Here is a 17,638-nt window from a genome sequence, read left to right as displayed (position 1 = left end):
CCCTTATGTTAATACATTCCAGCTTGTGGAAATGTTTTTTATTACAGGGGTCTTGTCCTCTCTGTTAGATCACGGCTGTATCCTCTCCAACAGCTGTTGACATTTTTTTCTCTCAAAAATATTAAGTTTTGGAAGAGTTTTTCTTTTGCAGGGAAAAAAAAAATGCAGCTTTACAGAGAATTTTGTTGATAAAGGATATTCGGAACAGTGAAAAGGTGAGGTATACCTATAACCAAGGACAGTCCATTATGATGGAGAGCTTTCAGTGTCCAAAAAGGATGATGGGGAAAAAAACCCTGAACTTTCAGGGAAATGAACAAACAAACAAAAACCTAGTCCTCCCTTCCCAGAAGGCCAGATCCAAGTCTTTGATCTTCTCTTTACATGTAAAAGAGCTCCTTTGTCATTAGTCCAAGCTAACTAACCAACCAAGACAACATTTTTAAAGTCCTATACACTTCCATCTCCTTTGCTGCTTCACGTACGGTATATCTTAATCTCAGTGTGGTTATGCTGACATAATAAAAATTCACATTGAATGTTAAAGGAGATCATAATATCCATTGCCTCTCAATGCAGAATCACCCTGATACTTTTCTGAAGCTCCATGAACCGTTTCTCAGTATCCAAGACTGAATGGCATCCTTGTGGGTCTTGCTGCTGTGCCTTGATAGACCCACTTTGGGTAGAACCCGATGGACCTCATTTTGGATATCATTTGACTGCTGGCTTCAGGTCACTGTCCTACAGCTTTCCTTCTGCTCTTTAATTTTACTGAATCCACGAGCTTTGGGGAAGCTCCTCTGGACAGCTCAAAGTACAGAAAGCACAGTATAAATAAATGCAACACAGCCCCAGTTCTTTAGTATTAATAAAAAAAAAAAAAAAAAAAAAAAAAAAAAAAAAAAAAAAAGGTCTCCAATGGCACAATCTCTTTATAGAAGAAGAGGAAACTGTAGATCTTTTGATCTTTGAACATTTCCAGTGCTACTGCTTATATAAAAGACAGTATCCAGAGAGGAAACTGCATAAGCTTAGTTTGCTTGGGCAATAACAGAGACAGCAAGCATAATTTTGAGTGAATGAATGTGCATTTAGCCAAACACTGGCAGATTTAATCACAGTCACTTTACATACGTTGCAGAAATACACAAGCCCAAGCCACCTACTCTGATGTCTCTGGAGAAGATCTCCCACTCAGAACTAAAGGATTCAGAAAAGACTGCCCCTTTTTCTCTTCAGAAACTAGAAACAGAAAAGAAAAATTGTACTGCTGAGTTACAAACTAGGTATTCTAAGTTACTGGCATACACAGTAAAGTGGAAGTTTATGTGTAAAACCGTTCTCTGAAAGGAGAGTAAAAGAATTTACACATTTTAAAAATTAATGTGTATGTCTGAGTGAAGGACTGGGGGAGAGAGGGGTTTTAAATACACAAGCATTATAAGGAGTTACCCGTGATGGTATATGCCATCCCCTTTTTTGGCCATGAGGAGAAGGTAAAAAAACCCAAACAAGAGTATTTCTCTGTATTACACAGATAATACCATACAGTACTTATACTCCCCAGTAATCTCTTATCATGGCGTAGCCTGCAAGCATGGATTTGAAGGAATGAGCAGCATCTATTCATACACTAAAACATGAAATAAATACTGCTTGCTCTAGGAACCTTTCAGAAAAACAATGGAGACGGTTCTCATATCTCATTCAAGTACTCATAATTCCTCGTGCTGCCTGACAATTTTGTTTTACGAGCAAAATGAGAGCACTAAGCACAGCTATTTTTCCTGTGCTAGAATTCTCAGTGATTAACCCTTAGATCCAACGCATGCAGAGAGAAAGGGAAAAATTACTTCATTGCGAAATTTTGAGTCAGCAAGCTTCATAAAGGCTTAGAGCACACACTGTAAGCACTGCACAGTGCTCTCCTATCTTCAACTGAAATGACGAGCACACATATCCGACTTTAAAAAACAGGAAGAAATAAAACTGCTGAATTTAAGCAATTACATAAAAACAAAGCAGCCTGAAAAAGAAAAAACAAAACCAGTAAAAAGATAATAAATCCCTTTGTTCAAGTGGCATAAAAGAGTATCACATTCCAATTTCAAATTATTTATTTTCAGCTGAGGTCTTGATTCCCCAGCAAAGGGAAAATTAGTATTTTCAAATGACTCAGAAAGAAATGCTATAAAGGCCGCAGGCCTTTTTTTTTTTTTTTTTTTTTTTTTTTGCTAGGCATCCTTAAGATGCTGGAAAATACTCTAAAATCCAATTCTTTAGAAAGTAGCAGCACTATAAGCAAAGGGATTTGACAAGCACAGCACAGTTTGTGGCAAGAAACACAGCACTCACAGAGGACGAGCAGGGGTTGGCCACTTTTGGATTGCATGGTGGAGAGTAAGTCATCTTCACAAGAACGGGCATCTCATCATCTGACACAGAGTTGGCAGGCTTGTCTTTGGCTGTGGCAGCGCTGGCAGAGGGCTGCGTGCTGGGCTCAGGTGACAGAAGCTTGACAGGGACAGACACGGGCATGACGATGGGCGCGAGGCTATCCACCTCTTTAGGCAGCGGCTGCTGGGGTGGTGGTTTCTCTCCTTCATCCTGTACAGACAATTAAAGGCTTTCAGCCCCAGGGAGGGAGGGCCACTTCTGGATCGATACAACCACACAATGTATGCACCGTGGCTGAAAAGAAGTGGCCAGGGCTGCAAAACACACAACAGCATTGCCACTTGGAGTCTTCATTTGCCTTGAACGAAGTTGGCAGGTTACTTATGACTCCTACATAAGATTCAGCCTCAGTCATAAATAACCACATTAAGCACCTGTACGAGGTAACTTGCAGGAAGGGAGATAAACATGTCCTGTTTTTATCACTATAAAGACAATTCTCCATCACACACTTAGAAACAAAGATGGTGTAACTCTAGCAGCTTTTTGCCTTTCTGTGGTATTCCCAGCTAGGACACAATTTTTAAAAAATCATGACAGAGGAAGACTGATTGACGTGGCAGGTTATTTTTATGCAGAACAATTCAAACTCGCTTTCTGGTTTGGTATTTGTTGGTATCTATGGAACTAAAACTTAGGAACTTGGGAAGAAAGCTGTCAAACATTCAACAATCCTGCTCCTTCAATTAAACACGGGAAGGCTTCCAAAAAACATCCCCTAGTCATCCAAGTAGTCCAAATGAAAATAAGGAAGACTTGGTGTTCCTGACATTTCTAATACAATAAACAAATAAGGGGAAAAAAATTTAGATGTTCCTGACACAACTTTGTAGAGTGTTTTTGTAACGTGCAGAGAAAGAAAGGGAGGGACAAATGCTGTTTTATCCTCCACCACCGCCTCTTACTTTAAAGCAAGAGTTTTGGCCTCAAACTAGCAGAATTATGTGCACTTCTTCCTACACAGGGCATGACATAAGAAAACAGTGCCGAGAAGAACAAGTTTTGACAGCAAAGCAAAGCATGGCAAAGCAAGCAAACATCAACACGGAAAGGAGAGAGCCAAATACTGAAGTAAAAAGAACTGCTACCTGTTTGAAGTTAGGAGATGCTCTTACTCCTCCGTGTGACCTCATGTGACCATTTAGAGCAGGCAAACTCTTAAACTCCTTCAAGCATACTGAACACATTAGCTTGTTCTTCACATCAGCTCTCTCAGGAAGTGTTTCTCTGTTCTGGCCACTATTTTTATTTTCATATTTTTTAGCATGGAACAGAAGAAGAGACATTAGTTTGGCATGTTCCCTTGTTGCAGAGGAAGCTTTTTAGTCAAAGAAGTCAATACAATTTTACAGCTAGGTGGTTATGAAGCCACAAGTAAGCATGGGGTGAGTGCTGTGGAATATATGGGCAATAACCTAAATTAGCTGCGCTCCAGATGAAGAAAAGGAAAATTTTGAGTAGGACATGCTGACCAAAATGTGGCACTCAGTAAGGAAAAGTCTGAGAATCCACAAGATCTATCATGACAGAACTACATTCCCCCTGCTCATGCCAGCAGTTAACAAGTATTTGGAAACAATGCCTCTACTTATAGTACACAACTGTGCCAGAGGATACCTCAGCCCTACAGAGGTGAGACCTTAAGAAAAACAGAAGATCCCTGCTGTCAAATATGCAAATCCAAACCACACATGGTCCCTTCTCTTACAAATGCAACACTGACAGCAAACTGCTCCCCTGCTTTGGTTTTTTCCTTGGTTAATTTTTTATTTATTTTTCCTTTTTTTTAAATTTATTTTTAAAGGTAAACTTTTTTTTTTTAATGCTGGGGGAGGTGGAAATTACACAAAATTAAATTCACAAAGTACAAAATTACCTTTGCTCTGGGGACAGTGGCTGCAGTCTGCCATCTGACAGTTGCACCTGCTATCAAAGGGGGAGGAAAAAGAGAAAAGAATTTTTTTCAGGAAATATTATTGAATAAATGAAGGTACTCACAGCATTACTTTTACATTTTGCATACAATTTTATTAATATCACAGGCTTCTGAGTTAAGAGCTTTACATGTCTTTACCAAATCAGTGCCTCTGTGAGCATGGCTAGTGCAAGTTTTCTTACACTTACCTGCTATCTGAAGCCTTTGCTCTGACCCAGAAGTACCTAGGGAGTTGACTAACCCTTGCTGAAGAATTAAGCCCTCAGGTGTTGAAAATTTAGCAAAAGCACTTCATTATAACTGGGTCCCTCCTGCTGTACACAGAGGGAGACCTTCCCAAAGCCTGTCTCAGGGGAGAAGTGGCAGCCCTGCACTGCAGGGGCTCTGTGCTGCTGCCTGCCTGGCCTGAAGCCAACCCAGGGATGCAGGCAGTAGAAGCCTGCACAAAGTTCCCCAAAAACATCCCAGTAACACCCACTGCTCACATCCTAACCTTTGGGCTCTCCTGCAACCATTTCATTTCCACACCTTGCTACTCATTTGCAAAACAAGTTTGTCTGAGTATGGATCTAAAATATTACCTACCTGAGGCCACGTGGCACTGGGAGAGTCTTGCCGAGGGGTTTTGTTGTTCTGATGAACTCCCGAGGGTGGCAAAAGAGTCCGATGAGGGCCAGCATTACCTACAGAATTAATCTCCTGCCGTGCAGGATCCTCTGTGGACTCTGGTGGAGTGAGGCCAACATGGGAGTTCAGAGACGGTGCTCTGCTGTCACTTGGGTATTGCTTCTGCTGCTCCTGCTGCTGCTGCTGCAGTAAACTCTGTGGGTACAAGTGCCTGTACTGTTCGTGGGGATCTTGGTAGCAATACTGAGGCACTGATCCCAACTGGATAAGCTGGACAGGATGACTTGGATCCTGAGAGTACTGGTGTGGCTCATGCATAGTCTTTGGATCGGGCTCCCTATGATACGGAGTAAGAGGCAACTGCATCTGTTGCTGCTGTTGCTGTAACTGCTGCATGACAGGTTGTGTCTGGTAATACTGAGCTATCTGCATTGGGCACTGCCGCTGCTGCCGAGCTGGCAGCTGCTGCTGCTGCTGCTGCTGCTGGATCTCCTGTACGGAGAGCCGCTGATGTCCCTGCTGCGGCTGAGCGTAGAACTGAGTCTGCTGCAAGTGCTGCATCTGCTGCGGCAGGAGCTGCTGGCACTGCATTTGTGGAACGTGCGCCTGTCCTTGCTGAAAGGCAGAATGCATCTGCATTTGAGATAAATGCTGCTGGTAGTCGTAGTACAACTGTTGGTGCTGCATGACTTGCATTTGTTGCTTTTGCTGTGTGCTTGCAAAATTCTGGTGCGTTTGCTGTGGCATGGGTTGATACCTCTGTAAGCTGGAAGTTACAGGCTGCTGCTCAACCGCTGGCTTCTGGGACAGCAGCTGCCTGAGGGCACTGTCACCAGAGTTATCCACCATCGATGACTCGGTGTGCAAAACCTGAGCCATGTTGTTGACTTGGATTCTCAGATTTTGGTTGGCAAATACTTGCGTAAAGGAGTCCAGTTTATGCAGGACCCCACTGGTAATTTTTTGTGATCGATTTTCACTGGGTTGAGAGTAAGGATATTGGTATCCATCGTGGGATTCCCCCTGCCCAAGGGGGCTCCACATTGCGCTTTGATTATTCAGATTGTTCCTCATTGGGACGTGGTTTCCTGAGCCAGAATGTGTCCAACTGGTTTGTCTAGATGCGTCCATTGACCCAAGACTTTTTGAACCTACAGGCAAAGCTATGCTGTCTCTTGAATCTTGGGGAAACTGGGGTGAGAGAGGGGATGCCTGGGGAGCATCCATAACAGGCGTTCCATAACTATGATTTAGAGATGGAATGGAGTTCATTTGGTGCTGTTGGTAGTACAAGTTCTCGTTGCTATTGGCAGTATGGTTAGTTTTATACAATTGCTGGTCCCCCATTTTTGGTCACTTTTGTTCCAAACTTACAGGCACGCGAACCATTGAAATCTCTATGAACCCTGAGATAGCTGAGTGAGGGGAGGGGAGGGGAGGGGAAAAAAGCTAGAACTACTTATAATTCAGCATGCCCATGTGCATAACAAGGACTAAGATTTCCACCAGTCTGTCAGTAATTCCAATCTCAAGACCTGCTGGTGCTTCACATCTTCAGTAAGTGGACTGCGGTGCAAATCCTACACAGATCAGTAAGTTCAGCATGCCAGGCACCTGTGGAGTAAGAGAAAGACAAGGTAAGTGCTGACTGCATGAACTGTTGCTGTTATTTGCCTCAAAAGACACCACAAAAACTCCTACTTTGAAATACATAATCAGATGCAAAATCATAGCAGCCGGGCAATTCCAGTGCAGTTAACTTTATCTCATCCCATTATCCTGCCTCGTCCCTAGCGCTCTTATAAAACCACACTGCCAACCCAAAAAAGGCTTATTCTTCAAAACTATTTTTGTCCCAAGAGTATATGAATGTTCAAGCAGTTTTAGCTGGCCCCATAATGCCCTTCCATGACAAGTTTTAGCCAGGCAGTTAATTAACAAGCCAAGTTCCCTTCCTAGTGTTACAGACTTACTGTCAGAAGCAACACACTCATTTTTCACACAAAATCAAGTACTGCTTACACCACAGGTGCCTCCACAAAGGCCTGAAAAGGCAGGTAAAATAAAACCATGGCTCTCAACAAGGTCATCTGTACTCAGATATCAGCATTGAAAAGGACATACAGAAAAGTTAATTGCAATCTGGAATTTACACAAAGCCTTTCACAGCTTTTCACATCTTCCAGGGTGTCTACACCAGGAGGCGTCCACTGATGGTATGAAAATATGTTACTGAACAATAGTGTGACAGTTAAAAAAAAATAAAATTAGCATAGTTATCCAAATGCATGTGTGCATGTAGATTTGTTTTCTCCATCAATGAAATCTGAGTAATGCTAAGACCAATCCAGACCATGCAAATCCTTTCTGATCACTCACCTTACACCAGGAGCTCTGAACTACAACTTCTCGTCTCCCCTTTCGCCCTTCCTCCTTCAGTTTGAATTATTTTAACCAAATCTATACAAAGTTCTGTCCTAAATCAGGGCAAAGGCTGCAGGCAGAAAAAACCTTTTCCATCCTAGGACAATGTACGACATAAAACCATAGATCCCAACGAAGAAGGGGCTTTCAGAGTATACACAATTTTTGTGTAAACCATCTGGAGCCATTAGCATATAGTATTTTCACATGATAAATAATGGCTGAGAGTAATTGTAAGGTTATTACTGTTTTCCAGAAACATACATTGCTTCATAGTTTCTCTGAAGACACTTGCTTCCAGATTTTTATAGATGCATAATTAAAAAAAAAGGTAGGAGTCAACAATGAATGGTCAGGCTGCCAACAAGATTTTTCAGCCACAACCCAACTTCAAAGACTTCCTATTAAAAATTATGAAGGGAAACTAAACAAAGCCTCTACAAAACATTCGAAGGGCATAAAAATAAACACTGTGTGGTATTTCACACTGAAAGACCATCAACTTTTAGAGGAAGGGATGGATTCAACACAGAAATTTACATCTCCTCTTATGCCTGCAAAGTTGAGAAGGCTCAGCCAAGGTGCTCTAAACACATCTTCCTATGAAAGCAGGGCACTGCTGTCAACATACCTTTTGTACAGGAAGTATATTCCATTTCACCTATATAACAATATTATAATTAACACAAAGTTCCTTGGCTTTGGCCCTTTCTTTTTAAAGCTTGAAGTGACGAGCATTAGTCAAAGGGCAAAAAATAATAGCTACAAACCAGTAAGGGAGAATAAGCACCTCCAGGAGACAATTAAGACTGCAAGAATTTCAGGAGTAAAGACAGTAATAGTACTTATTCATTAGGTAGCAAAATACAGGAGCTCACTATAAAAATCAATCAAGCAGCCAACCCAGACCCTGATCCCCTACTCTTCCCACAAGCCTGTACCAGCAGCCACAGATACAGGTACAAATATTTTGTGGTCAAGAGAAAAAGTACCAGCCCTTACGCATACACAAAACTCCATTTACTGAACCCTTTCCCCTGGGGGTTACCTATCACAATCCTCAGGATACTGGAAAACAGTGAAAATGGTTTTAAATCTGAGGCATTAACACAAATCTCTCTCTTCTCCTCTCTCAGAAAAAATAAAGTAATGAAAGCTCCTAGACATTTCCTCTCCACCAACTCCAGCATCCTCATCTCCAGTTTGGGAGGTGGGACATACTGCTTCCTGTTAGGTAGATTACAAAGTTAACATGAGCAGTTACACAGATGTGTCTGTGAAATCTGAAAAAATAATAATGGAATATTACACTAAAATGCCAATCAAGTCACAAAAGTACTGTGAAGTTCAGTCTCTAAGAGAATGACATTTTAAAAAAATTGTATTGCTTTCCAACATGCATTTCCACATAAAAAAAACCAAAAACAAGAAAAAAAGAGATTAAAACATTCTTTTGAAAAGCATCACTGTGCTGAAGGGAGAAAAGTGCAGTGTTTAAAAAGTATTGTTATTCTACCTGCAGGTAATATAGAAATAAACCATTGATAAGAATGATCAATACTAAACCAGTCTCTTAGATAGCAGAGGGATTTTTTTAGTACTTGAACAGTCTTATATTCAAGGGCTTGATGCACTAAGCATTTGCAATAAGCTTTAACAAAATCCTAACATTTCTTGTTGGATTAAGATCTAACAGAGTATTTCAGTGCTATTAAACAACACCATGAAGACTTTAGGGGTACCAAAGTTAGCCTTAGGCCAACTTAGAATCCACTGTCAGTGTGTCAAACAACTTCTATCTCTTTCAATTACAGGAAGAAATGGGTGCTTTTCCTCCTTTTTGTTTAGCACTCCTGCTTAAATTCCATACCTGCAATTTATCACAACAACTGCTTTAACCTACTAAATGGTTAAATCAAACAACAAAAAGCAGCAGGCGTTTTAAAGCAACAGCGGTTCTGCAGTTCTACAGTTTCTTCTTTTTCCAACAGTCATTTTTATGCTACTTAACCTATTACATTTCTGACATTACACATACATCCCAATTACAAAATCATTACAAAGAAACATGAAAACAAATGCAAAAGGACAGAAATATTTCTTTAGAAAGAGAAATACGCTACTTAAGGTTATGGATGGAATCTGGACTTGTACTAATGGGAGTCCAATTGATTTCACCAGAGACAAGGTTTTACTTCAGTTCTTTTCTCATAATTTCAGCGTGGTCCCCTGCAACTTGCACAGCTCCATTCTCCAGACTGAAAGCCAGCAGGGACGTGCCAAGCGAGCTGAAATGCCTTTACACACTCCAACTGCCTCCTTTTTCAAACACAAGCAACTGTAAGGCAATACAAGTAATAGCCTCATCTGGAAGCATGCCACAACTTAATTCTGGTAAACATGAAATGGAAGAATATTTTAATGTTATCAATCTTTAGTAACAGTGATCTGATTTCCTCCGATCTGATTTTCCTCGCCCATAAACTTTATTACTGGGGAGTCGGAAGAACTTAGAGAAGAAGACAACATGCAGTGAAATAGCAAGGAGATGGTAGTTATAAAAACCCAGTCCCAGTTCCATCACACACCACAAAACCTGCAACCTGCTTTTTAACTCAAGTAAACAACAGCTCAAGACACAGCCACACTATCACATGCCTGAATCCACATGAATTTTGGAGCAGGATATCCACTCCAAGTAAGTTGCTGCTTTCAAGTCGGGCTGGGAGTGAGCTGCAAACCCAAGTCTGAATGCCAGCAAGCTACCAGCACTGAGCTAATGGAGAGGGATGAGAAAGGGCTGCAGGAGAGTGGATGATGAAGGGAGCAGACTCATGAACAGGCTGTAAAGCTATTACAGAACTGATCTAAGCCATCTTGGTAGGCTGCATGCCTGTGTATCAAAAGGGAATTGAATCCTATGGTTTGACTAACTTATTTCACATTTCTCAGCTGTCACTTTAAGCAGAAATCTACATTTTTTGATAGATTAATTACCAGTTAGCCTGAAAAAAAGAAGACTGGGTAAGGTGGCAGATGCAAAGAAGACCTCCATGTTCAACCAGCTTCTGTGGGACAGAGCACTTGCAGCTACTCACAAGCAACAGTACCAGTGCCTGCTCTTTTGCTGGGGCTCTCTCTCCTTGTGTACCTCCTTCTGGGATGGCAACACACCAGTTAAAGCAACTTTAATGACCACTCTTAGTGGCTTAAACTTTTTTTTTTTTTTTTTTAATAACACTTAACTCAAGGCAGGCCTGCCTACAGAAATGTGTCATTGCCATGTGTGCTCCCAGCATTACAAACATACTCGAAACATGCCTTACTGTCCCTCAGTCACAGAGACTGAGACAGGGCTTTCTCAAGCGGCTTTCTTTTTGCTACTAGAATATAAACTTCATTTTTAACCACAGATAAGGTGAAATCCAAAACCAGAAGTTCTCTATTCCTTTTCCTCTGCTTCCCCCTCCCACCCCACACTTAGCTTCAGTAGAAAAAAAAACAGGATTTATCTTATTCAATTTTTAGCCTTTTTTATGAGAATGTTTTTATTGGCCTGTTTAGCTATTCAGAGATCTTCTGATAAGCTATTTCTAAATCAAGACAGCCATCATTCACATCCTCTTGCACTCGGATTTTCTTTAGGATAGACACATGTGAGTCTATCACACATACATATGTCTATCATACATACACATATGTTTAACATACAGTGTTTCCTTCCCTGATAGCCTCTGTGCTGGGCACTATCAACATATAACCACCACAAAGAACACCCTGAGAAGAGTGGCTTTGAAAACTAAGAGCACTACCTAAGTAGTAGGCAGTGCTCTTTTTTTTTTTTTTTTTTTTTAGATTTTTCTATAGATACTCTGAAGGCATCTAATATAGCAATGAAGAGAGGCAGAGATTGAAAACAAGGCTAAAAAAAGCATCAGGATCATGGTTATTTTGGTAAGAACAGGTGCCAAAATAGCAGTATTTATTTCAAGGACCAACAATAATTTTATATAGGATATTTTTTATCATGGGGACAAATGTTTTGAGTGCCAAAAACCTTTTAATCCAATCCCGGGTACAACTGCTCAGATGTTTTCTACTGTACTTCAATTTTTACTTTCTTTGAATGGCAGACATCTCAAATATATGCCCCCATCTGCAAAAAAAAACTAAGGGTGGAGTGGTTATGCAAAACTAATAACAAAAAAACCCACTTCAGTATATGAAAATATAAGCAAATAAAAAAATTATAAAAGTGAGAAGAGAATAGAAAGGCAGCAAAATGTTTAGTACACTTATTTTACAGCAAGCACAGTAAGAAAGCTATACACTCTTGAAAATGGAAAAAACAGATTAGCTGCTTTTTAATATTAATGCTGGTAATTCTTCAACAGTTACACAAATCCTTCAAAAATTATTGTTCCCTTTGCAGCTGAGCTCCTTCTGCAGTGCAGTTGGACAGGCTGCTGAGTCTCATGTGGCTGCTCATTTAAGCTGTTCCCTTTTCCACTCTTGAGAGAGACTAGAATGTCCTAATTCAGTTTAATAAAGAACACATGGGATTTTGAGGCGGGGAAAGCAACAACAGCATTGGGAGGGGAACTAAGCAATCTCTCCAATTAAGTTTTTTTTTTAAATGAAACAAAAAACAACAGTTGATCATCTCAGGAAAGTCTCTAGAAAAGGGGGAGGAGAAAAGAAGACAAACAAGCAGAAACATTTTCCTCTCCTTTTGATCTGAGTTATAAGTAGAAAATGTATTCTCAGGCACTGGTAATTTAATGAAAACTTTTTTCCCCAAAACTAACAGCATTCTGCTTATTCAAGAAGAGAAGACTGATTTCTAAATAAAGCCATTAACTCAATTTAGTTTAAGGGAGCTATAGTTCCACTAGTCTCGAGGCAACGAAGAAGGCTCCTTCAACAAATATGATTACTTTTGCTGTCAGTGAAGTGCCATTACAGTTTCAAGGTACTTTGAAGGATTCTGAGAACATTACTTCATAAAAATGGCAAATAGAAAATAATGTGATTTCACAATACTGATGAAAAATAAAAATAATTAAAAAAAAAACAAACTTTGACTAAGGCCAGAAGGGAACCTGAATTACATATTCCATAACTGAGTGACTAAAAAGCTTACAGTAAGACAGGATTAATTAAAGGGGCTGATCATCTGTGATAAAAACATAATGATTTTTTTAATATTCAACAACACATTACTGCATATTTGATCAAGGCTGAATCTGACTATGAAAACTGATTTGAAATCTCTTCAGCCAGTCTAAGTTTACTGGCTGCTTAGATGAAACAAGCTGTAGTACATTCTGTCGAGTCCTGCATCAAGGGCAATGCACTCATACACTTCCTGGAAAATAAACATGTCCTATTATCAAATTTGCCCTCAAATTCGTATTTTAGTTTCTCTCTATTACTGAACTGAGTGATCTGTTTCTCCCCACCAATATCCTAGTTCTGCCAACATGACAAGACTAAAGCACGAGGGTCTTTGAGCAGAGAGGTTAGACCTTGCCCCCTTATTGGGCTGCATAACAGTCTCCAGTCACCTCTGTTGATTTGGGGGGGGAGGGGAAATTTTTATGCCTTTCCACTCAAACATCAATCCATCAGCTCTTGTTGTGAACACAGCCATGATAAGAACACAGTTTTCATAGAAGGTGGGCATCCTCCTAATACACTTAAACACTTTCTTCCTGACTACAATGTTTACAGTGTTTATGCTCTGAAGCCTATAATGTGATGATCGTTTTCTGCAACTGCAAATGCTGTGAAACAGCAAGATTTGTGAAAACAGGGGAAAAGGAAACATCCTGAGACAGATAAACAATTTAAAAAACAGGCAGAAGTGGTAGAGAGGGAACAGCTACTTTGAGCCCAGTGTCTGCCCCAGAGGAGACTTGAGTTTTCAGACGTGCAGCTGGAAGACCCTCTGAAAAGTCAATCCCTCTAAAATACCTCATGTTGGTACCTAGCAATGAAGCCAAGTAAAATCTAATGGCTATGCAGAACTGAGGACCATGGTTGCTTCCTTTGTTTCTGTTTTTGTGTGTGTGTTTTGTTGTTTTCTTTTTGCTTTGATTTACTTTTGTTGGGAGGGGGAAAGTTTGGTTTTGCTTGTTTGTTTTTCTTGTTTGTTTTTAAGGGGCAGGGATGGTGGTTGGGTTGTTATTGGCTTTGTTTTGTTTTGTTTTTACATTAAGGTAATGTCCATTTTGTTTGTGTGAGACAATATAAGCAAGACAGAACTTTCAGGAAGATTTAGTGCCAGACCTTCTGGGGTACATAATGTTTTACAGGACACAACACCAAGACATAACATTTGAGAAGTCCATCAAGTCCACAGAAACCTAGAAATCCAAATTCTGGAAAACAGTCAGAAAGCCCTGAGCCTTATTAAACAAGCCAGCCTCATAAAAAGTGGACACATGTTCCTGAACCATTACCTGATTTTTGAGTATTTCTGAGACTCCTGTATCTTGCTGTACTGTCTTCGCCATAACACTTCATGCTGCTTTCATTCTGTGATCTCGAAGTGATGTATCTAAACATAAAACAGTAGAATTTTCTTCCCCCACACGATCACATATCACCAGTTTGCCTCAAACCATGAGGAGACCTGCAAGAATAAGCTTCCTGCTGTAACACACCCAGATTTTGACTTCTATTCAATGCACTACCTCCATGCTTGTCTGTTCAAGTCACTATTGCAGAGGACATCTACCAGCAGCATAACTCCCTTAAAGAGCAACAAAGAACCTCTTTCCCAGATCAATGAGAGGCTGCTCCATTGTCAAATCTCTAGGACTGATACATGCATGATACTTCAAACTATAGACTATAAAATAATACTATACTCAAACTAGTTCAAACTATAATGTGAGTAAAGTCATCTTCTCACTCAGCTTGGTGCCTACTGCAAAATAGGAAATGGTCACACAATAAAGCAAAAAACAAAAAAAAAAGACTGTGCCTCTACTACAGAGATTGTAAAGATCTCACAGCATCTTATGCTGCTTCAACAGAACCCAAAGACAGGCTGGATACTCTTGTGGAGAGATTTTCTGACCCAGAGCCTGCAAACTACATGATGAGCATCAGACAAACATGAGAAAGTACAGAAATCAGGAAGGGAGGGATTAATGAAAGTCAAAGGTGCGGGAGATACAATCAGGTTGTCACTCAGCAGAGAACAGATATCTAGACAAGGCATCTTAAATTATTTAAATGAAAACAACACACTGGGTTTTACACATGCTGCTGCCAAGATGGCTTCTAGGGAAGGCCTTGAACAAAACAAGCCTGGAAGCGTAAGGTGCAATTCACAGCTCAATGGGAAACTCCCCATTTGCATTGAGTCCTGCCAGGTTTTGCAAGACATTCTGGCCATGAAAAGAAAGCATTTAAACTACTTGTGGGAGAAGGGAAGAGATACCCTCAGTGACCTCAATCATCATTTTCCTCCTCTCACATCACGATAGATTCACTTGTTTTATTTAATTCTTCTGCAAAAACCCTCTTACAGTAGGTCCCAAGTGCTGTGACACTACTACCTATAGCAATAGGAAATCCCCCAAATCCAGCAGCTCCTCGCACAGAACAAGTCCGGCAAGATGGGGGAGACAAACCCAAGCAGCTCTCTCATCCTGCCCAGCTCCAGCCTCTGCATCACCCTTCTCTTTCCCTTAACTCACATGAAAACAGACAGGTCCACAGCACAATCCAGCCACCCCATCAAAACACATGCCACAGGAGACATTTAATCTGCCCAAAACATCTTTCTTCAACAGAACACCTCAGCTAATAGTAAATGCTACTAGCATTCCAAGAGGAATGGATTTTGCTGGATCCAAATGAGGTTTTGTTTACAATATTACATTGATTCTCAGTAACTAAAACCTGTGTGCATCCATTTCTTGGTACAAATGTGAGCTGAAATGCTACAAATCTCCCCAAAACCAAACTGTTACATGCTTGCAACCTATCGCAGATAGCTTTTCTCAGCAAATCCATGAATTTGCCTCTTCACTGGAATAAGTCAGGTTCTAATAAGCCCACATGGACTTTGTGCTTTACCTAAATTGGTTTTTTGTACTGGTATTTAACACCTTTGGATCTGTAACAGGCACATTGAATCTTCTAGATGACTGACAGGAATCTACCATCGCTTTTTGCTTATAACAGGAAATATTCAGAGACACATGGAAAACCCAAGGTTAATGTAAATGGAGCCAAAAGAGATAAAAATGTTTAATTTGGTTTTTTTGTTTGGTTTTTTTTTCCCAGTTTAATGCAGCTGCTTAGAACTTGCCAAGATGTTTAGATTTCATTACAAAAATAACTGCTATTACATGAGCAGTGACCAAAGTACCTAGTTTTGCTTTCTTTTTCATTTATCCATCTGCTCCAGAACATTGAGCTTTGTTATTAAACCTAAAAATCCTAAGCTATTCTGCAGACAAACCATCTCTGACAGCTTCCTACAAAAGCCAGGCCAGTGGACACAGGAAAAAACAACAAGAGGAATGCCCAGGAAACCCCCCTCCTGTTTTTCTTATTTGTAATGGCTGCTTTTCTCACTATATCTTATCATCAGAACTACAATGCCACCCATATTGTTGGATGTAAATCAGCAGATATACATGAAGCTCTCACACAGTCCAATGTAATTAATGCAGGACAAAACACTTCAAAAGTACATAAAGTTCACAATTAGGTTTTAATTCCTTTAATTAAATTTTAGTCATAATCTTTAAGTTTAGATTAAAATGCAATCTAACTTCACATTCTTTTGCCATATTCTTCAGTTTTGCTCCCACCCCAGTCCCTCGATTCTGCATATAATTGAAGCACAGTAGGCAGAAGCTGAGAAGTGAAGCCTATAGCTATGCTTACAAATTAAGAGCTAAGTCAGAGATCAGCTATCCCCCCCCCCCAAAATATAAATTTTTGTTATTCTCTCTTCATTAGGATTGATGACGCTGCTGGAAAATAAGGAGAACATAAGACCTTTAATGGGAACGTAAAGCACAGATGAATTAGCAGAAAGAGAATGCAGCTAAATCAATTTCTCATCTCAAGATAGTAATGGAGGCAATTTCTTGAACTTTACTATGCTTGCAAAATATTGATCAGCAAAGCTTCACACTGAAAGTTAAACCAGGTATTCTTTCAGGGATAAAAATGGAGAACGGCAGCAAAATTCTAGGCAACACAAGAAGCGACAAGGATTTTTTCTCCAACTGTAAATGCAATCATGTTACAGTTCAGCAACTCAAAGCTTCCACCTACCTGCAAGTTACAGCAACACATGAGAGGGAGAGTTCTAGAGGAATCAGGAACCTTCACAGAGGAGATTTAAGGAGAAAGGCAAAGAAAGGCAAAGTGCTGCTCTACAAGCAATGGCACAAACATCAGTATCAGCTCTGCTACCCGTGGCATGAGGCTCTGGCAGCACCTTGCAGGCAGCATTCTGGTTGTAACATTTCAGCTCACCTTGGTTGCAAATCACCATAAAGAGACATTTTCCTGAGGTCTTTCAACCTTCACTGTGACTACATCCCCTTCCCAAACTTCTGCCACACTGATGCATAACTGCAGGTTAGAATGAGAAGAACCTTTGTCACTTTGGCCAATGAAGATGCCTCACCCAGTCACCATAAAGAGACAAGTGACACCAAGAAAATCCACACACATGCTCCATGGGCTGGTCAAGCATTGTTGGCACAAGCCATGTGCTTCCAAGGACAACATTAAAGCAGTACAGCAGCTATTAGGTATTAAAGAATAATACAGATCAAAGACAAAGATGCATATATCCTCTACCAAAGTAAAGAGAAATGTTGGACATGTACCCTTCTAGAATAGCTATGTTTACTTTAACAGGATGGACTTTTGTATCATTTGATATTAAGAACTAGAGTGTTAAAATTGGGAACACAAGACTTCCTACAGATCATCACTAAGAGCATCAAAAATGTGATACTGTGAGAATACAAAAAAAAGAAAAAAAAGAAAGTTTGAGATTTTTCTCCTCCTGCCTAACTATACACAAACTCCAGCTGAAAACCTTACCATGAAATTAATAAACATCACCTATGTTCAACCAACCAAACAAGAGTTTTATCCACTGTGTCATTATTTCTATTACATCAAGGCATCCTTGAGATGCTC

The 17,638-nt window shown here is 40.2% G+C and overlaps 1 protein-coding gene across 4 annotated transcripts in view; it reads right to left on the bottom strand.

The window, feature by feature from the left end:
• TRERF1 (transcriptional regulating factor 1) overlaps window positions 1–17,638 on the bottom strand; it is a 97,488-nt gene that overhangs the window by 13,604 nt on the left and 66,246 nt on the right. The window contains exons 3-7 of one of the 4 annotated variants that reach the window (XM_071739541.1): window positions 13,912–14,009; window positions 4,982–6,637; window positions 4,337–4,386; window positions 3,549–3,699; window positions 2,359–2,610 (exon numbers count right to left, since the gene is read on the bottom strand). In XM_071739541.1, the coding sequence (XP_071595642.1) occupies window positions 2,359–2,610; window positions 3,549–3,699; window positions 4,337–4,386; window positions 4,982–6,370 (1,842 nt within the window). In that variant the 5' untranslated portion in view covers window positions 6,371–6,637; window positions 13,912–14,009. Of the gene's footprint in view, window positions 1–2,358; window positions 2,611–3,548; window positions 3,700–4,336; window positions 4,387–4,981; window positions 6,638–13,911; window positions 14,010–17,638 lie in introns of those variants that run through there. The other 3 variants (XM_071739543.1, XM_071739542.1, XM_071739544.1) reach the window with 3 other exon arrangements.

The sequence above is a fragment of the Heliangelus exortis genome, chromosome 3, assembly GCF_036169615.1.
Source record: "Heliangelus exortis chromosome 3, bHelExo1.hap1, whole genome shotgun sequence".
NCBI lineage: Eukaryota > Metazoa > Chordata > Aves > Apodiformes > Trochilidae > Heliangelus > Heliangelus exortis.
The sequence above is the reverse complement of the archived record's forward strand: the minus strand, read 5'-3'. Positions and strand labels throughout refer to the sequence as shown.